Source organism: Apium graveolens, chromosome 8 (genome assembly GCF_009905375.1).
Source record: "Apium graveolens cultivar Ventura chromosome 8, ASM990537v1, whole genome shotgun sequence".
Taxonomy (NCBI): Eukaryota; Viridiplantae; Streptophyta; class Magnoliopsida; order Apiales; family Apiaceae; genus Apium; species Apium graveolens.
In genome coordinates this window covers 259157684-259179982 of record NC_133654.1, presented here as the reverse complement: position 1 = coordinate 259179982, position 22299 = coordinate 259157684, and the positions used below count along the sequence as shown (strand labels likewise).

General features: G+C 37.2%; 1 protein-coding gene across 1 annotated transcript; it reads left to right on the top strand.

The window, feature by feature from the left end:
- Window positions 1–2173: 2173 nt before the first annotated feature.
- LOC141678576 (uncharacterized) lies at window positions 2174–4805 on the top strand. Its single transcript, XM_074484920.1, has 2 exons — window positions 2174–3951; window positions 4263–4805. The coding sequence occupies exons 1-2, from the start codon at window positions 2748–2750 to the stop codon at window positions 4298–4300; spliced, it is 1242 nt and encodes a 413-aa protein (XP_074341021.1). The 5' UTR covers window positions 2174–2747; the 3' UTR covers window positions 4301–4805.
- Window positions 4806–22299: the final 17494 nt, after the last annotated feature.

Genomic DNA, 22299 nt, shown 5'->3' with positions numbered 1-22299 from the left:
ATTGTTAACAAGGTAGAAAAAAAAGTTTTAGTGAAATGTTAAGACATTTGTGAGGTGCACCAATTAAAACTCATTTTTACATAAATTTTCTTTCCATGTTCTAGTCATGAAAACAAGACTAACGACTACAATTATGATTTATTATGTCACACACAAACATATAATCTGGACATGAAAACTTAGCTCACAATGATTCTTATAATATTTTAGATAAATGTTAGATAATAAAGCAGTCTTATACTAATAACTAACCAAGTAAAGATGCAGTTAATTTAATCATTTTAATACAAAGTACTTACTCATTATTTGCTATCCTGGTAACGATCGGCTGATTTGGTAAACTACCGAACAAGCCCGGTGAATAACCGCATCCTCTATAATTCTGAGGGAGAACAACCTGAACCACCTGCTCTATATTCTCCTCCTGATTACCATTTTCATGACCCTCATTTTTACCGTCACCTTGATCTTGAGCTTGGTCATGATCCTCATCCATCGTATCTTAATTACGATCTTCATCGTGTCCATGGCCTTCATTGCCCCTTAAAAAAATTAGACAGGTCACAAAGTGCTTTGTGGATATCATTCGGAAGAAGCTCATGAAGAGAAGAAGGCTACAACTTCTGCATGAATACATGACAATCATGTGACTTCATTCCGTGAAACTTTAATTGTGATACCTTACAACACCTAGCAATATTTGAAGAACATCCATCGGGTAATTTTTATTGAACCACCTAGTTATATAAGAGTTTTAGTTGATCTCGAGTGAGAGTGTATTTAGCCTTAGGCTTACGAGAACCATTTAACCATAACTCAGGCATGATGTTCAGGACTTCTAAATCCTTTCTTGCAGCTATTGTCCCTTTTGATTTAAAATTACCTATCACGGTGTGAAAGACATTTTCAAAAACATTCTTCTATGTGTGCATCACATCAATGCAATGGCGCAAAAGAAATATATCCCAATATGGTAGATTAAAGAAATTGGTGACGTGTGTCCAATTATGTGTAACCCCATATCCATCAGCCCTTTCTTTGTTATGCACCTTCCCAAGTAGCGGAAAATGTATTCTCGCAAACTTCCTGCGCACTGTGAAACCTGTTGGAAGCCGTGGACGTTTATTCAAGAACCCTTTATGCAATATATAAAAACTACTCTGCCTGCTGTGCAACAACTATTTGGCCTTGACTTCTCCCATACAAACATGACAACATAGCTTGCCCTTTCATTGACCACCCGCTAACCATTGCTAAACCCGGGTAGTCACTAATAATCTAAAATAAAGCCGCCCTCAATATAAAATTAGTCTTTGTAGAAGCATCATACGTCTCCACACCACACTGCCACAACTGAATCAACTCATCAATTAAAGGCTTGAGATAAAGATTTAATTTTTTTTCCAGGATCATTAGGCCCAAGTACTAGTAAATTCTTGAACATGTATGGATCCTTCATGCACATTGAAGGAGGAAGATTATACACAAAAATTACAACAGGCCAGACCAAGAAGATTCCTGAAGTACCATTGCTATTCAAAGGAAATCCATCTGTTGTAAGGCCAAGTCTGACGTTGTGAATATCCTATGAAAATCTGGATATATTTATCAAATTCTTTCCATTCCTCTCCATCCGCAGGGTGAGTAAAAACCCCTTCAGTGACAACTCGATTCTTATACCATTTCATATATTCCGCAGTGCGGGCAGACATATACAATCGCTGTAGACGCGTTGTGAGAGGAAAATATCTTAAAACCTTTCTCGGATGGTATTGTCTCACCTTCTTTGGCATCTTTGTATCGACTTATTCCGTAATATATGCAACAAGAATTATCCTTATCATCACCAAAATATAACATACAGTCATTCTCACATGCGTGTATTTTTTCATAGCCCAAATTAATCTTCTTGACCATTTTCTTAAGATCTTGGTACTTTGATGGAAGTGTGTGCTCTTCAGGCAACACATCAGCAATCAGGCTAAGCAACTCATCAAACTCCGTGTCACTGCAATTATTTTGACTTTTGAAGTGCACTGATCTCATGACAAACGTGAGCTTGGTGAACTTGGTATTTCCCGGATATATAGGGGCATCAAGATTGTGCATATTAGTGTAAAATCTGCTTGCTTCAAAGTTCGGCTACTTATGAGTATGATCTTGGTCACTATTGAGCATAAGGAGCACGTGGTTACACCACCTGTCAACTTGACCCAGCCTGGCAATTCGTGACAGCACATCACCAGCAACACCAGCAAGTTGTTGCTTCATTTTCTTTCTATTTATAGAAATGTAACAAACTCTAGGCTTGGTTGGAATCTGTATATATAGAGAATTAGTTAGGCTTGTTTTTCCATCTAGTTTTTTTTACATAATCTGAAAATACAATGTATAGTCTTCTTCTTCTGATTGAATGTAAAATCTAATTTCTCCATTGTTGTTCTTGAGCATTTGAGATGCATTCTACTAAAAACTAACATGGTATCAGAGCTTGTGATGAAGATCTCGACGTTCATCAACGATTAATTCTATATTTTCTCTCCGTCTTTTCATCGAACACCTGCAGATCCAAGGTGTTTTCTGTTCTAAACTCCTAAAAATTGTTTGATTCAGTGAAATTAGTTGCAAATCTGTTTAGAAAAGTAATTGTTGCTCCGATTTGTCCTGATTACTTGATTGATAGAGATAGTTTGCTGATTGATTCGCTGCCTTTGCTCGATATAATTTTTTTTTTCTCTGCATCTAAAATGGCTGAAACTGAGACTACTGTTGTTCAATCAAATCTAGATCCATCAAGTGTGTATTACATTCATCCTTCTGATGCTAATACAACTCAACTTGTTTCTGTTAAGTTCAATGGAAACAACTTTAATAACTGGAAAAGATCGATGATGTTGATTTTATCTGCAAAGAACAAGTTAAGTTTTGTTAATGGAACACTCATTCCACCTGAGATAACCTCTACTGATTATAGCGCTTGGGAACGATGCAACTCTCTAGTTATTTCATGGATTTTGTTCAATCTTGACGAAACAATTGCGAGAAGTGTCTTGTTTCTTAAAACTGCAAGATCGATCTGGAAAGACCTAGAGGAAAGGTTTGGAACATCTTCAATTACAGAATTGTACTCTTTGGAGCAAGAACTGATTGAGATTTCTCAGAATACACAATCTGTCTCTGAGTTTTACACAAGACTCAAAACAGTGTGGGATAGTATAGATGATGTTGATCCTACTCCTGTTTGCACTTGTGAGAAATGCACCTGTGAATTGGGGCAGAAAATCTTGAAGAAGCAGCAAGAACGAAGGCTGTTACAGTTTCTGCTCAAGCTGAATGATAAATATAGTGGTGTTCGAGGCCACATCATGATGATGAATCCACTACCAACAGTATCTCAAGCCTACAGGCTAGTAGCTCAGGAAGAAAATCACAAAGATTTATCTCAATTATCTTTTCAATCAGAGAGTGTAGCATTTGTTGCTGATAAGAGGAACTATATCTCATACAACTCTCAAAGGTTTCGTCCTCAGAATTCTCAGAATTTTCAGAATTCACAGAGCTCTCAGAATATGTCACAGAATAATCAGAAATTTCGACCTCAAAGTTTTATGTCAAAACAACCATCTAAGCCAGGAGCAAACTACTTCTGTACTCATTGTAAAGTCCAGGGTCATAGCATTGATAGATGCTTTCAGGTTCATGGCTTCCCACCAGGATTTAAAGGATTCAAAGAGAGAAGACCTACTTCTGCTGCTGCTGCAGTCATGACTCAGAATTTTACTGATATTCAGGATTTTGATAATCCACAGGAGACATCAGGCCCTGTTAACAATGGTCAACAAAATCCTCTTACTGATGTCCAGTACAACCAATTGATGAGCCTTTTGCACAAGCAATTTCCATCAAATGATCATTCCAGTGATACTTCTACTGGCCATACTCTCTTAGCAGGTAATATCTGTCTAATGAGTACCTCTAAATCTGGATGGTTAGTGGACAGTGGTGCCACTGACCACATCTGTCCTGACTTGAATAAATTTACAGAATACAAATGTGTAATGGATACTAAAATGACAATTACTATTCCAGATGGCAGTAAGATACCAGTATTACATAGAGGAACTATAGTTCTAAATGCCAATATAACCTTGAGAGATGTTCTTCATGTTCCTGAGTTTCACTTCCACCTGATATCTGTTAGCAAACTATGCAGAGATATGGAGTGCAAAATGATTTTTTCTGATACAGACTGTGCTCTACAGGTCCATTTGAAGAAAGAACAGCTGATGCATCTTGGTAATTTGGTTGATGGACTCTACAGTGTTAGCAATTCAAATTCTTCTGCTCAAACTCCAACTCAGACATTTTTCAATGCATTTCTATCTCAAAGCTCAGATGAAGCAAAGCTATGGCACATGAGATTAGGCCACCTTCCTTTTCCTCAATTAAAGCTCTTGAAACCTGAATGTAGCATATCAAATACTGTTAGTTCTATGATTTGTCAAATATGCCCTGCAGCAAGACAATGTAGAATTTCATTTCCACATAGTTCCATCAAGACAAAACAAGCTTTTGAACTATTACATATTGACATTTGGGGTCCCTATAAGACTAAGACTTATACGAATTGTCAATTCTTCCTGACCATAGTAGACGATTTTAGTCGTTATACTTGGATTCACCTTTTGCAGCATAAATCAGAAGTATGTTTTGTGCTTGAATCATTTGTGAGTTATGTAGAGAGACAGTTTCAAACCAAGGTGCTTACTATTCGTTCTGATAACGCTTTAGAATTGACAGAAGGAGCTTTGAAACAATTTTATCTTAAACGAGGAATTGTCAATCAAACAACATGTGTCCACACCCCTCAACAAAACGGGGTGGTGGAACGCAAACATCGTCATTTATTAGAGACTGCTCGTGCTCTATTTCTTCAATCTCAAGTCCCAACAAGGTTCTGGGGAGATAGCATTCTTTCTGCAGCATATCTAATCAATCGAATGCCTCTCTCTAGCATCGGTAATTCTTCACCTTATTTCAAACTTTACAATTCTGTTCCTTCTCTTGATCACCTTAGAAGCTTTGGTTGTTTATGCTATGTTTCTGTACCTAAAGTCCATCGTTCTAAGTTCAATTCTAGAGTAGAGCCTGGAGTTTTTCTTGGTTATCCCCCTAACAAGAAGGCTTATAAAGTTTTCAGTCTTACCACTAAACAAATTGTGATCTCTCGAGACGTTAAGTTTCATGAATTCCACTTCCCTTTTCATTTGCTTTCCAATATTTCTGATAAACAATATTCATCATCCATCTTTCTTCCTAGCACTACTGTTCAGTCTAATATTTATCAGGAAGATTTTCCCATTATATCATCCACTAATAATGATGCTATCTCTAGTACTACTGATCCTCCAGAATTTTCATCTGCCAATACTGAAACTAATACTACTGATATCATTGTTTTTTCTCATGATAATACTCAAACTGATGCCCCAATTGTTCCACCTACAAGAACTTCATCACGACAACGCACTACACCTTCTTACTTAAAAGATTACCACTGTAACATTGCCACTCTTTCTACTTCTTCTCACCATTGCAATTTTGTTTCCTCTGCCATGTTTAGTAAAACACATAAATCTCTTCTTTCTACAATTGACAACATCACTGAACCATCATCATATGCTGAGGCTGCTCGTGACCCAATTTGGGTGGATGCCATGAATAAGGAATTGCAGGCCCTTGCATCCAATCATACATGGGATTTAGTGCCCCTTCCACCTGGTAAAAAACCCATCGGATGTAAATGGGTTTACAGAGTTAAACTAAAGTCTGATGGTTCTCTAGAACGTTGTAAAGCCAGGTTGGTTGCGAAAGGATTTACTCAGCAGTACGGTATTGACTATGAGGAAACATTTTCCCCTGTTATTAAGATGGTTACTGTCCGTTGCCTTATTGCTTTAGCTGCTAGTCGTCAATGGGATCTTTTCCAACTCGACGTTAATAACGCATTTCTTCACGGGGACCTCAAAGAAGAAGTTTATATGAGGCCCCCTCCTGGATTACATGTGAGCAATAACCTTGTTTGTCGTTTAATAAAGTCTCTATACGGTCTTAAGCAAGCTTCCCGAGAGTGGTTCTCTAAACTTCTGCACGAGCTTACTGCTCAAGGGTTTATTCAGTCAAAAAACGACTACAGTCTCTTCATTAAACGTACTGGTTCCCTCATTACAATAATGGCAGTTTATGTTGACGATATTATTGTCACAGGCAATGATCTTTCTTCCATTAATCATATCAAGGCCCATCTGCATACAGTTTTTAGCATCAAAGATTTGGGACGTTTGCATTACTTTCTCGGAATTGAAGTTGGTTATTATAATAATGGGATCACTTTGAGTCAATCCAAGTTTACCAAGGAATTAATCACAGCTTGTCCATTTGAGCTTCCTCGTAAAGCTTCTACCCCATTACCCCTCAACCTTAAACTACTTTCTGATGATGGTACATTATTACCGGTTCCTGACATTTACAGGTCCTTGGTAGGCAAGCTCAATTATCTCACCAACACACGCCCTGACTTAAACTATGCTGTCCAAGTTTTAAGTCAGTTCATGCAAACTCCACGTTCTTCTCACCTTGATGCTCTATTGCATACCATCAAGTACATTTCCACCTCTCCCAGTCAAGGAATATTATTACGTGCTTCTAATACATTGACACTTCAAGCCTTTTCAGACAGTGACTGGGCTGCCTGCCCTATGTCACGTCGGTCTGTGACTGGTTATGTGTTACTCTTTGGTGATTCTCCTGTTTCCTGGAAATCAAAGAAGCAAGCAACCATTTCTCGATCTTCTTCAGAGTCCGAATATCGTGCTATGGCTTCTGCTGCAGCTGAAGTCACATGGACTGTCAGATTACTGGAGGAACTAGGTGTGCAAAACTTGACTCCTGTCACTCTTCACTGTGATAACCAGTCAGCCATCCACATTGCTAAGAACCCTGTCTTCCACGAGCGTACGAAGCACATAGATATTGATTGTCACTTTACTCGGGACAAGGTCTTAGAAGGCTTGCTGCAACTTACTTATTTACCCACACACAATCAGTTGGCTGATGCTTTTACTAAAATCATCCCTCTACCACAGTTTCAGAATCTCATTTCCAAGCTGGGAATGTATTCTACACCTCCCATCTTGAGGGGGGGTATTGAGCATAAGGAGCACGTGGTTACACCACCTGTCAACTTGACCCAGCCTGGCAATTCGTGACAGCACATCACCAGCAACACCAGCAAGTTGTTGCTTCATTTTCTTTCTATTTATAGAAATGTAACAAACTCTAGGTTTGGTTGGAATCTGTATATATAGAGAATTAGTTAGGCTTGTTTTTCCATCTAGTTTTTTTTACATAATCTGAAAATATAATGTATAGTCTTCTTCTTCTGATTGAATGTAAAATCTAATTTCTCCATTGTTGTTCTTGAGCATTTGAGATGCATTCTACTAAAAACTAACAGTCACCAAAATCTTCAGGATTTGTATAATCTTGTTCACCAAAAGCATCCCTCAACATTTCATATTGATCGAACACATCTTCATGATCAATATTCATATGTTCATTACTTGACCGTCTACCTTCACCATGATGATGCCACACGGTGTAACTCTCAAGAAATCCGGTAGCAAACAAGTCAAACTCGACATCTCTAATACTTTTGAAGTATCTATTTCTATATGTATTACATGGACAACTAATTTCCCCATTCAATTGCTCAAAATTTTTTTCTGCAAATTTTAAAAAATATTTCACACCTTCACAATATTCTTTCGTCCAGCCATATCCGGTGGGATTAGTTCTTCGATTTATCCAACTCCGATTATTAAACATCTACAATATAACATAAAAGAAAGAGTATCTAAAAAAATCAGATTTTTTAATTTAAAAATGTACACTTGTATAACAAACTTATAAATAGAACACATCATTTCGTTAAAAGAATATAAAATTGAAATGGCTATAGTCATAAGCAATGATGTGCGAGTATGTGTTCATATTTGTGCATATATATAAACATATCTTATTCAAGAAATATAAACATTTAAATTGGCATAAAAATGCAGAATACTGAAAAAATTAGATTGCAAAAGAATGCTTAGAAAATGCTTACATTGATGAATGATACGGTATGGTCAAGAGCAGGAGTGAAAAAAAGAAGAGCATGAGCGAAGAAAAGAGACAAAAGCTAGGAAGAAAGTTTGAGAAGCAGGGGAATGGGAATTCAGTGAGTCAGTAAAGCTACTTTACCAAATAAACTGATTCAGTCCTTTAGACGGATAATACCATTCCTCAAAAGTATGATTTAATTTTATAATTTAAAAATTGGATTATAATTATTAAATATATGAACTTTTGACTGATTGCTACATCTGTCACAACGTAAGTCCTCCAAAAAATTTGGCGCCAAAAATAGTAATAATAAACTGATAAGCGCCAAATAATAATAATAAAATAAAAATATTTGGACTGATTTTACTGTTCGTCGAAAGCTAGAGGTCCAAAGTTAAAATTCCGTCACAAGCTCCTACTTATGTAGAATCCGTCAAAAGTATTACTCTTTCATTTTAACATATATGCCCACATTTTTTTACTATAATCATCAACAAATAACAGGAAATAGCGGTTACCTCCCTGAGTCACAGGCGAGATAGGTCCATAAATATCCGCGTGCACCAGCTCGAGTGGCTTCCTTGACTCAAGAGTGGATTGAGATGGAAATGGTTTCCTGGCTTGTTTTGACATTAGGCATCCTTCATATTTCTTGAGTGGTTGTACTAGTTTTGGCAATCTGTATGCCATTCCTTCTCTTGACTTGAGTTCCAAGGCCTGGAAATTGACATGCCCGAGTCTAGTGTGCCACACCCAAGCGTCCTCTTCTGCCTTAGACATGAAACAAGTGGCTTTACTTTCTTCGAGGCTTATTTTATACAGCCGATTTTCAGTCCGTTTCATTTTCATCAATAGCTTGCCACTGTCTTCGTATACCCACATGTACTCACCATCCAATATGACTCTGTTCCCTGCTTCAGATAGTTGTCCCAAACTTATGATATTATTACATAAGTTAGGGATGTAATACACATCTGTCAGGATTCTTTCTTCGCCATTTTTGCATTAAAATCCAATTCTCCCTTTCCCCATTATATTTACTGTGGACCCATCACCGAAACGTACCTTTCCTGTCACTCGTTCATCAAGATCTTTGAACTTTCCCCGTGCTCCAGTCATATTATTGCTGGCGCCATTATCCAAGTACCAAACATGTGATTCTCTTCGTTTCTCTTTACTCGTATGCAATTTTGGCACTACTGACTCCTCCTTCAATAGCATGGATACGATCTCCGTTTATCCAACTTTAGCTATTAACAAAGCTAGCTCGTCCTCTTGAATGAGAGTGAGGTTTGCCTCCTTCTGCACTTCTCGATCTCTGCGAGGTTTGCGACATTCTGACGTGAAATGCCCATATGCTTGACAGTTAAAACAACGTACTTTGCTACTGTCACCTCTCACTCTCATGCTGTTGTTTTATTCTCTCTCTTTACTAGTTCTCCTCAACCATTCATCTCGGGTTAACAGTAGATGACCTTCACTGTTTTCTTTCTTCCTCCACTCTTCCTCTATGAAGAGGAGTTGTCCTTGGCTTGTCTCTGTTACGCCCTTCACCCGTTCCTCATGGGCCTTGAGAGAACCAACAACTTCCTCTACCGACATCTCCTCCAGGTTGCCAAATTGTTCGATAGCGGACGCAATTTGCAGGAACCTAGTGGGAACAGCTCCGAGTATCTTCTTAACAACGTAAACTTCCTCTATTTTCTCTCCCAAAGCCCTGATATTAGTGACCAGATTATTGAGTTTCAGATAAAAATCGTCAAACTGATCGGTGTCCTTCATGCTCAATATTTCGAATTCACATTTGAGAGTCTGTGCATTTGCCATTCGCACCTTGTCTACCCCTAGTGACATTGTTTTGACTGCATCCCAAGCTTGCTTGGACGTCTTCCTTTCTAATAACGATAGCAACACATCTTCAGGGATACCTTGGTATATTACAGCCAATGCCCGTTTATCAATTTTATCCTCCACCGTGCCCTTAGGATCCTTGGGTTCTATGGCTTCCCACACCCCATGAGCTTACATAAAAACTTTCATTTTCATTGCCTATGTAGTGTAATTTGTTTTCGTTAGCATTGGGTAATTGAGGCCAAATGATCTTTCTTTGGGTTTACTAGTAGTCTCTATCTGCTCTGAATTTTCCCTAAGCTCTGATACTAAGTGTAAAAGAAATCACCTGATACTCACTTACTTTGTATAAGCTCTGAATGGAAGAAAATAAAACAGAAGTTCTTATTTTAAACTGGAAGAATACAAGGGATTTAAAAACAAAAGAAAAGAGTAGTTAGTACAAATCAGGAACCACTACACTACCAGACTCCAACATAACCTCTGCTACTGTTTATTTAGCTCCTAAACTCACGATGTACCAGAAGACTGGTCCCTGGATACACATGACAACAGCTATACTTGAGAAACTAATAATCAAAAAAATAAATAGGTAAATATGTTTAGATTAAATCCAACATACGGGGTCCTTGGCCCCCTGAGATGGGAAGAAATACCAGGTAGTATAAAATTTAATAGTCATTGTTTCTTTAGCACACTTGTCATGTGGGTTATGTGTTTGGTAGCAGACAACAGTTCGATCCAGGCTTGCCAAGAGGCCAGTGTTGCAAGCTTATTGATATTTCTCACTTTGTGAATGCGTGCTTTCATGAATACTTAATAATACATGTCATAATTTTGTTTTTTATTAAAACTCTTCACATTGGATGTTCAAGTTTTTTTAAGGTATGTTGTTTTATATATGTTATTGGTGAATATATAGTTTTAACTTTTAAGCATATCAAAGAGAATTTGTGTACTAATACATGTATGATGGTGTTGCATTATAGTTGTTCACAAATACCGGTAGTGTTGGCTATTAAATATATATCTTGTGTGGTGCAATGATAAACGTTCAGATAAATTTTAATTTTATCCACTTGCAAGTTCAGGCTATTAAACTACTATAAGATAACATCTTGTTCAAGAGATGGACAATATATGTCCAGAGTTAAATTCTCTCTAACCTCTAAGCAAATTGGACCCCTTAAAATTATTTTCTGCCTCCGCCACGTGTATACATATGTTGACTAGATAATGATAGACATATATGGGTTTTTTTAATATGATTTCATTATTTCCACCAATATATATTGTTCAATACAAAAATTAAGCACTGAAATTTTATTATATATATCTTTAACTTAAATTACATGGAATCATTTAATGATATTAATTGCTAAACTGTACTAATATTAGAAATTTTGTTTTTGTGTCACGTTCAAAATTCATATGATCCGACTTTGGATGTGCTTAATATACCCCCTGTGCAACCATTTCTAATTGCTCCACTTTTTCAGATCCAATGGCTGAAAAAATACATACATAAATAATGCATATAAATAGCAGGGACGTTTCCCTTTTTGTAGTACGAGTATTAATACAAGAAGGGCTTGGCTAAGGATTTACATTTTCCAGAGTTTGGTGATTTACAAGTTCTGTTGTTGATTGTCAAATGGTATGAAATTTCATATGCATTTAATTTGGTAAATAAGAAATTAAAAATGATTTATTTATTGATGTGGCTACTCATGATAACTTATTGTTTTAAGGCTATATTGGTCACTTTTTGTTGAATATAAATAGTAAAAATTGGCCGAAAATACACTATATCTAACAAAGAAAAATGAAGATTTTTTTTTTAAAATTTTTTCTCTAAAATTTTTGTTTCATAAATACTCAATCAAGAAGATAATAAACATGGATACTATAACTTATGTCTGTCTCACAAGCAAAACCAATCGAATTTATATCAATACACACACGTAACATGTAACTTTATCCACCAATAGTGTTTATTATTGCAACACAATAGTGTTTATGAGTGCATTAAATGCACCTACCATGCATTTACAACAATCCCATTCGAAACAAGTTCAGTTGTTTATATATGGTAATATATATTTATTACCAATTTCAGTCGCCTTTTAATCACATGACCGTTGCGCCATAAGACGGGACCTGCAAAAAAACATAACCAACCAAAATAGGTCGATTATGATAGTATTTAGAGCCAATGCTTGCGTGGTATTGTACTTGATTGGTTATGATCATTATTGTGAGCAACCATATTGGTTCGTTATGCTCGATTGAAAATGAGGATCAAACCAATGGACATGTGATAGTCATATGGTTATAAGTTAATTACTTCCACCAATATATAATGTCCAATATAAAATTCATATATATGTAGGGATCATATCTATTATTGTATTCTTTTGTGCATATCATAGTATTGATCATTTAGTGACTCCTCAAATCTAGATCCTGAATTTGGAGGGCGTTGCAATAGTCGGTTGTAGGGAAGTGTAAGGCCACGTGTCGAGGAGCCCCATTACCATGTAGCACTACCATGTCAGGTAATGGGACAATGATATGTCAGATGGGCCCCGTCACATGTCATGCACGCGTGAGGTAGTCCAGGTTAGTCGGCGAAAAATTTGGAAAAAATGTAAATAACTCTAAGGATAATCCAATCGGACGTTATTTCTGAATACAGCTATACCAATTGAAATTCCTGTCGGTAAATGCCATATTTCTTGTAGTTGTTAGAACTACAGAGTAACTATATATATTACTATGTGTTTAGTTTGAAAAACTAAGAAAACAAGATGCACGTTGAACAGCTTAAGTTTTATTCTGCAAAACAAGTACAAGATAAATACTACACCAAAAATAGTAGTGGCTAGAAAATAGGACCTCTAGAAACTAACTTTCCCCATACAAACCAAATACTAGACTTATTCTCCTATAACTCCTGAAAATATTCCATAGCTACAAAGACCACATCTAAGAAGCTGATCACGACTAACTAATGAATTCAGACATAATTAAATAACAAAGATAAACAAACAAGTTTAGAATAAACTCCAACAAACTCTCCCTTAGTCTAAACTTGTTTCTGAACTTCCTTGACTCCCAAAAGCTGGCGCATCCTTTCGTACTTGACTGTAGTTAAAGCTTTTGTCAAAACATATGTGCACTGCTTATCAGTCCTGATGTGTTTAACAACAATCTCTTCCTTCTCCATAAATTCATGAATAAAATGGTACCTAATATCTATATGTTTGTTGCGACCATGGAACACCAGATTATTGGCAAAATCGATAGCTGATTTGTTATCGATAAAAATAACCACTAGACCTGCTTCATCACCAGTTACTTGAGATAACAGTTTCCGTAACCAAACTGCCTGACATGCAGCCGCCGTAGCCGCCATGAATTCTGCTTCACAGAAGGAAAGTGCAATGCACCTCTGTTTTGTGAGACCCAATTCACAAGACTTTCATTCAAATAAAACACTATTGCACTGGTGCTTTTCATGTCCTTTATATGCCCTGCCAAGTCACTGTCTGAATACCCCATTAAAACATTATTTCCACTGGTTTACGTGTATATCAGACCATATCCCAGAGTACCCTTCACATATCGAAGTATACGTTTCGTCGCATTCTGATACATCAGGGTAGGCTTCTCCATAAACCGGCTTACAATTGCCACCGAATAAGCAATATCCGGCCTTGTGTGTACCAAATAACGAAGTCCCCCAATCATGCTCTTAAACTGTGTGCAATCGACAACAACTCCACCTTCATCCTTGGTGATGTATTTTTTAGGATCCATAGGATATTTTGTCGAGTTACAATCAGCCATTCCTGCTTTCTCCAAAAATTTTCTTGCATATCCCGATTGTTTCAACTTTATGTAGCCTTCCCCCTGGTTTACCTCAATACCCAAATAATAGGATAACTTATCCAGGTATGTCATATCGAACTTACCACTCATCTATTTCTTAAAATCTTTTATCATCTCCGAATTAGAACCTGTAACCAAGATGTCATCTACGTAAACAGTTATAATGAAAACTTCTCCTCCCACTCATCTTGTATACACCACGTGTTTATACGGGCACCGTGTGAAACAAAGCTCTTCCAAATACTGATTTAGTGTCGCATACCAAGCACGGGGTGCTTGTTTCAAACCGTACAAAGTTTTCAACAATCTATAAACCAAATGCTCATTGCCTCTTTTGACAAAGCCCTCAGGTTGATTTACATAAATTTCCTCTCGAACCTCCCTATTCAGAAAAGTTGTTTTAACATCGAGGTGATGCACCTCCCAACCTTATTTCGCAGCAAGAGCAACAAGTAAGAGTACTTTTTCTATACATTTGAATGGATCAAAAATCTCCTCGAAGTCGATACCCCTCTTCGGAACATACCATTTCGGTACTATTCTCGCTTTATACTTTTATATCTCATCATTCGCATCACGTTTCAACTTATAAACCCACTTCAAATCTATGGATTTCCTTTCCGATAGTAACTCTGTCAATTTCTAAGTGTTGTTTTTCTCCACAGATTCGATCTCTTGACTCATAGCCTTTCTCCAATTAACATCCTTTGCTGTTTGACTATAATGCGTAGGTTCATCTATACCCATCAAGTAAAATTCTTCATCCTCCAATTCGATTACTTTTGTGTTGGCATAAATATCTGTAAGGCTTCTCATGTTTCTCGGCTCACTGTCGCTCCCAGACTCCAGATTATCTAATATTGAACCCAAGTCACGAACACGATCAGAATCTGTATCGTCACTTCCATCACTCGACTGTTGTGGTGTGATCAATTCTCCTTCGTCTATATCTTCATTTGACTGTGCTATGCCATTTATAATTACTATAAATGAAACAACCTTGTCATCCTCAAGATGTTTTTCTGCATTCCAAGTCCATATTTTCTTCTCCTCGAAAAGTACATCCATACTAACTCACACTTTCTTTATTTCAAGATCATATAGTCGAAATGCCTTTGTACCAGGCTTTTTGCAAAGATACACCACTTCTTTACTCCTATGAGCTACACACCCAAACACCCTTATGTGCTCAACATGAGGCTTCACTCAGCACCACGCTTCATAAGGTGTGATCCCTGTAACAGCCCGGGTTAGTAACCTGTTCAGTATGTATATTGAATGCCTGATCGCCTCTCCCCAGAAGTAATTTGGCATTTTAGCTTCCTTAAAGAAGCTTCTAGCCATCTCAATCATAGTCCGGTTACGCCTTTCAACGACCCCGTTTTGTTGGGGTGAGTTTGGAGCCATAAAATATCGAACAATACCAGCTGCCTCACAATACGCCACAAAATCCTTAGACATTAATTAACCTCCTCTATTCGTCCTAAAAATTCGTATCTTTCTTTCTCGAGTCTCAACTAGTGCACGGAATTTTTTAAATGCCTTGAATGCGTTATCCTTGCTCTTTAGTAAGTATGCCCACATAACTCAACTCCAATCATCAACTAGTAAAAATACATACATGTTCCCACCTGGTGTGCTTGGCGAAATCGGGCCATAAAGATCGCCATGGACAAGTTTCGGGGCTTCTTTCGAGCTGAACATTGACTATGACGGGAAAGACTTCCTCGTTTGTTTCGAGACCAAGTATCCTGTACACATCTCCTTAGGATGTTCAATGTTGGGTAGACCATATACCATTTTCAGAGTTAACATTTGCTTCATGGCCTTGAAATTTATGTGGCTAAAACGAGAATGCCACAACCGACTCTCTTCCTCAATTTTTGACAGTAATCTTTTAGCATCATTGTTCTCTATAATTATTTTATATAGTCTATTTTCATAACGTTTCACCTTCATAATTAATTCCTCTTCTGAATCTCGGAACCACAGGAAGTCACCTCTAAGAATCACATTATTCCCTTAAGAAGGCGTTCCTCCCCGTTCTTGCATTTTATAGCTATTGACCCTCTCCCCTTGATGAGAACAACTGACCCGTCACTAAATTTTATACGCCCTGTCACATTCTCATCAAAGACGCTGAATTTTGATCGTTGGCCTGTCATGTGATTGCTCGCACCGTTGTCGAGGTACCACATGTTTGACACTACTTCTGCCTTTCCTTCCTTCAATTTTGGTGTCACACTCTCTTCGTTTATCAGCATCACAACATCTTATTATCTTTAACAGCCTCTGTGAATAGTAAGGCTGGTTCATTGTCTGGTATTTGGGCAATATTAGCTTCCTCTCTGTTCTCACTTTCACGTTTTAGCTTTCGACAGTCCACAACAAAATGCGCGTAGGCACTACAATTAAAGCATCTCACTTTACTTTTATCTCGTACTCCCCGTGGACTCTCCCTACCTCGATACCTTGACCCATATTGGGTCTCATGTCCTCCCTTGTTTGAGCATTTCAACCATTCACCCTATGTCAGCAACAATTTCTTGTCTTCTTTCTCTCTTTTATTCCACTCTTCTTCTGTTAGAAGCAGCTGTCCACAATCGCTTTCAACTTGACCATGAAGCCTCTCCTCATGAGCTTTTAACGAACCAATGGTTTCTTCAATCGACATCTCCTCGATGTTACCAAATTATTCGATGGTAGAAGCTCTCTGGAGGAATTTTGTTGGTACAACTCTCAGGAGTTTTTTAACCACATATGATTCTGCTACTTATTCACCAAGGGCCTGTATCTTAGTTATAAGCCCACTCATCTTTAAGTAGAAATCATCCAGAGTGTCTGTATCCTTCATAATTATGGGTTCAAACCCTGCTTTTAGAGTTTGTACCTTTGCTACTTTCACACGTTTTACACCCTGACACACGGTTTTCACAGCCTCTCATGCGTCTTTTACAGTCTTCTTTTCGGTGAGGGATAGCAGAATGTCTTCCGGGATGCCCTAATATATTGCTGCTAGGGCTATCTTATCTGTTCTATCATCGGTTGCAGTATTTGGATCAATCGGTTCTATAGCTACCCAAACACCATGAGCTTGCATATAAATCTTCATTTTCTTGGCCCACGCCATGTAATTTTCTCGTGATAGCATGGGATAACTCAAGCTTACTGTTCCATCTTTCAATTTTCCCGTTTCTACGGCCGTCATTCTTGTTGTTCCTGTGTTTCAGTATATGATATATGTATGATTCAAATATTGTAGAATATGGAACAGTGCTAGAATTTGTTCTCTTATTTTTTTTTTACCTTAAAATGATAATACATGCTTCTCCATTTATAGTAGGAGAATTCAAACCATCATACATGAATCTAAATATATCCTTTGAGTTCCATGGTTCACATTTAATGTGACTTTACATATTTCAAAAATCAGAATTTAGTTTATTTAACAAATTCCCCTCATAAACTAACTCCTTTCGATCCTTCATGCCCATCAACCTTTTGAAATTATCAAATAGAGTTTTTGATAATGGTTTGGTCAACACATCTGCTATCTGATCTTTGCTTGCAACATGACATAAATGCACACTTTTTCCTTTTACGTGCTCCCGAATGAAATGAAATCTGACATCGATGTGTTTGCTCCTTTCGTGATGAACTGGATTCTTTGCTAGCTCAATCGCAGACTTGTTATCAATTCTGATCTCAGTTGACATAGGTTGTGGGATCTTTAGCTCATGAACTAACCTCCTTAACCATATGGCATGACAAACACAGTAAGGGGCTACTACATACTCTGCCTCACATGTAGATAATAAAATTATAGGCTGCTTCTTGGAGTACCATGTGAATGCAGTTTCTCCCATAAAAAGCATATATCCAGGCGTACTCCTGCGATCATCCACGTCTCCACACCAATCACTGTCATAATATCCCAGCAACTTATAATCTTGTGTACTAGAATAAAATAATCCCATGGATTTTGTTCCTTGAAAATATCACAGAATTCTTTTATTTGCTTTCCAGTGTGTCTGTTTTGGGTCTTCCATAAATCTGCTCATAATTCGAACACTGTACCCTAAATCAGGTCTTGTGCATGTGAGATACCTCAATCTCCCAACTAGACTTTGGTACAAGTTTGCATCCACTGACGCTCCTTCATCAAATTTTGAGAGTTTTGTACCCAATTCCATGGGTGTTACAGCTAGATTGCAGTGTTCCATGTGAAATTTCTGTAGAACACTGTTAGCATATGATTCTTGTAATATAAAAATTCCAGACTCATCCTGCTTCACATCAATTCCAAGAAAAAATCTCATCAAACCCAAGTCTGTCATCTCAAACTCTTTGGTCATCTCCTTTTTAAATTCCTTAACCAGGTCTTCATTGTTACCCATAAAAATAAGATCATCAACATAGAGTGCAACAATTAATAAATTATCTTGCCTTACTTTGACATACACTGCAGGTTGAAATGGACATTGGATAAATCCATTCTTCCTGAAATAAGCATCAATATGGGTGTTCCATGCGCGTGGCGCCTGTTTTAAACCATATAACGCCTTGTATAGTTTTAACACCATTCTTTCTTGCCCTACCCTTACATAACTGGGTGGCTGGTTCACGTACACTTCCTCTTCTATTTTTCCACTCAAATAAGTTGATTTTACGTCCATCTGGTAGATAGGCCATTTACATTGAGCTGCTTGAGAGATTAGAAGCCGTATTGTCTCCATTCTTGTAACGGGGGCAAAAACCTCATCATAATCTATTCCAGCCTTTTGTTGGTACCCCTTTGCGACTAACTGCGCCTTGTATATCTCTATTTCTCCTTGGGCATTCATTTTCTTCTTATAGACCCATTTAACATCTATGGGCTTACAACCTTTTGGAGGTTCCACTAGTTCCCAGGTTTTGTTCTTTTCAATAGCCCTGATTTCCTCATCCATTGCAGCCTGCCACCTTTTTCTTTTACTGCTTCTTCAAAAATTATGTTTGTCTGTGTCAGCTACCAAACACACCAGATGCACTTCATCTGTTGTTTGATATATTTCTTGCAAATTCCTCATTCTAGGATTCCGGGGCTCCTCCTTAGCATCTTTTGGTACATCATGGCTTGGTGATTTTTCTGATATTGGAAAAACATTTTCCTGAGCTTCCTTCTCTAGTGTTAAATTCCAGTTCCATGCATCATCTTCTTGTATGTACACATCTCGACTTATATCCACCTTCATTGTAACTGGATCAAGTAATCTGTAAGCTTTTGATTTTTCATCATATCCAATAAAAATATACCTCCTGCTTTTGTCGTCCAACTTTGTTCTCTTCTGATCTGGGACATGTGTGTACGCCAGGCTCCCAAAAATCTTTAGGTGTGATACAGTGGGCTTGGTAGCACTCCACAGTTCTTGAGGTGTTTTAATTCCCAAATTTGAATGTGGACATCAATTCTGGATGTATACAGCACACTGGACTGCTTCTGCCCAGAGTTCTTTTGGCAATTCCTTACTCTTTAACATTTATCGTACCATGTCCAGAATAGTCCGTTTTTTACGTTCAGCAACGCCATTCTGCTGTGGTGAATATGGAGCTGTTAAAAAATGTCTTATTCTCTGTTCTTCACAGTATTCTACAAAAACTTTTGAAGTATATTCTCCGCCTCTATCTGAACGTAAAGCCATGATATGCATTCCTTCCTTCTTTTCTACCAAGGCTTTAAATTTCTTGAATACTTGTAATGCCTCAGATTTTTCTTTTAAGAAATAAACCCATATTCTTCGAGAATAATCATCTATAAAAGTAAGAAAATACCTCTTGGAACCATATGACTTGGGTGTGATTGGACCACATATATCCGTATGTACCAACTCTAGAGGCTTTGTAGCACGATAAATTGCCTTCTTTTGAAATGAATTTCTTGTTTGTTTTCCCAGCACACATTCTTCACAAAAATCTTCTGTGAAAACCATACTTGGTATTCCATGAACCATTCTTTTATTTGCCAACTCCTTCAAACCGCCATAGTGTAAGTGTCCAAATCTCATGTGCCATAAAGTCGCTTTGTTCTCTGACCTTGCTTGCAGACAAGTCTCCTGTATATTCTTCAAATTCAACTTGAACATCCGATTTTGGGACATTTCAATTTTATAATTGTCTTGCCAAATTTATCCTTTAAAAACATTGCTTTGTTTTCTATAAAAATAGAGTATCCTTTCTCAAGTAATTGACCAAGGCTTAGGATATTATTCTTCATGTCAGGAACGTAATAAACATCTTCAATGCTTCCTGGTTTGCCATCCTTTCTAGTAAAATGTATTTTGCCCTTTCCTTTCACTTCTATTCTTGATGAGTCTCCAAATGATACAACTCCAGAGTTTATTTCTTCTAAATCACTGAAAAGATGTTTGAGGCCATACATATGGTTGATGGCCCCACTATCAAGATACCACATAATATTATCTTCAGGAGCCATACCTTGGCATGCCATTAGTAGAATACCTTTATCTTGTTGCTCCCCCGTCTCAGCAAAATTTGCATTTTCCTCAACCTTCTTGTTAAACCAGCAATCTTTGGCAAAGTGTCCAAGTTTTCCACAATTATAACATTCAACTGGTCTATTACCTCTTCCAGGATTTGTTCTTCCAATTCTGCCACGACCACGTCCTCGGCCACGCCAATTTTGTTGATTATTTGTTTGTATGTTTTCTTCATATCTGCTGCTTCCAGAGACACGTCCTCTGCCTCGAGTAAAATTTTGATTTGAACGTCCACATCCTCTTCCTGTTCCTCTTGTGTATTGTGTGTACAACGCCTTGTCCTTGTCTTCGATTGTGACACTACTCTTCAGTGCTTGTGATTCCGCCTCTCCTGTATTTAACAACTTCTCTGAATATGCTTGCAAAGATCCCATAAGTTGATTTACAGTCATAGTTTATGTATTATTTGATTCTTCAATGGAGATGCCAACAAGTTGCAGTTTTGTATTCAACGACCTCAATATTTTTTCATTTACACGGGCATCTTCAAGATTTTCTCCATAATTTTTCATTTAATTTACAACAGAAGAAACCTTTGTAAAATAGTCTGGAACTGACTCTGATTCTTTCATGCGTAATGCTTAAAATTCTCCCCGTAGGGTTTGTAAACGTACCTTTTTTATTTTATCAATTCCTTTAAAATTATACTGGAGAATCTCCCAGGCTTCCTTTGTTTTTCCTGCACTTGCAACCTTTTCAAACATAGCTTCATCCAAGCCCATATGTATAATTGATAAAGCCTGTTGATCTTGTTTTCTTGATTTTGCTAGATTATTTTTCTGAGACTGATTTAGAGCTCCCTCATTTTCTGGTTCATCATAGCCCTTCTCGACAACTTCCCATGCTTCCTGTGATCCCAGCAAGGCTTTCATCCGGATACACCAGTGGCCATAATTTTCTTTTGTCGGTTTCGAAACAGTGAGAAAATTGCTCATTTTAATTTCGATGGTAGCTCTGATACCAATCTGTTGTTCCTGTGTTTCAGTATATGATATATGTATGATTCAAATATTGTAGAATATGGAACAGTGCTAGAACTTTGTTCTCTTACTTCTTTTTTTTACCTTAAAATGATAATACATGCTTCTCCATTTATAGTAGGAGAATTCAAACCATCATACATGAATCTAAATATATCCTTTGAGTTCCATGGTTCACATTTAATGTGACTTTACATATTTCAGAAATCAGAATTTAGTTTATTTAACAATTCTGGGCTTGTACTTGGGCATTCACCAAGAACTCCCGAGTGCTTTGATACCAAAAATTTTGGAACTACAGAGTAACTATATATATTACTATGTATTTAGTTTGAAAAATTAAGAAAACAAGATGCACGCTGAACAACTTAAGTTTTATTCTGCAGATCAAGTACAAGATAAATACCACACCAAAAATAGTAGTGGCTAGAAAATAGGACCTAAAGATACTAACTCTCGTGATACAAACCAAATACTAGGCTTATTCTCTTATAACTCCTGAAAATACTCCACAGCTACAAAGACCACGTCTAAGAAGCTGATCACCATTAACTAAAGAATTCAGACATAATTAAATAACAAAGATAAACAAACAAGTTTAGAATAAACTTCAACAGTAGTAACCCACCAATATTGATCAAAATATCCTACCTTATGTAAGATAGACAATCCAAGTGAAATCTATAGTAAATGATATAAATATAAAACTTTGAAGTATAACAATTATAATTTTTTTCTCAAACATTAGGGTACCAAATTGATACTGGTAAGTTAGATGATAAAGATACAACTCACCCTTGTACAACAAATACGACCTTATATAAAATACACAATTCTAATGAAATTTTTATTAAGTTACAAAAATAATAAAA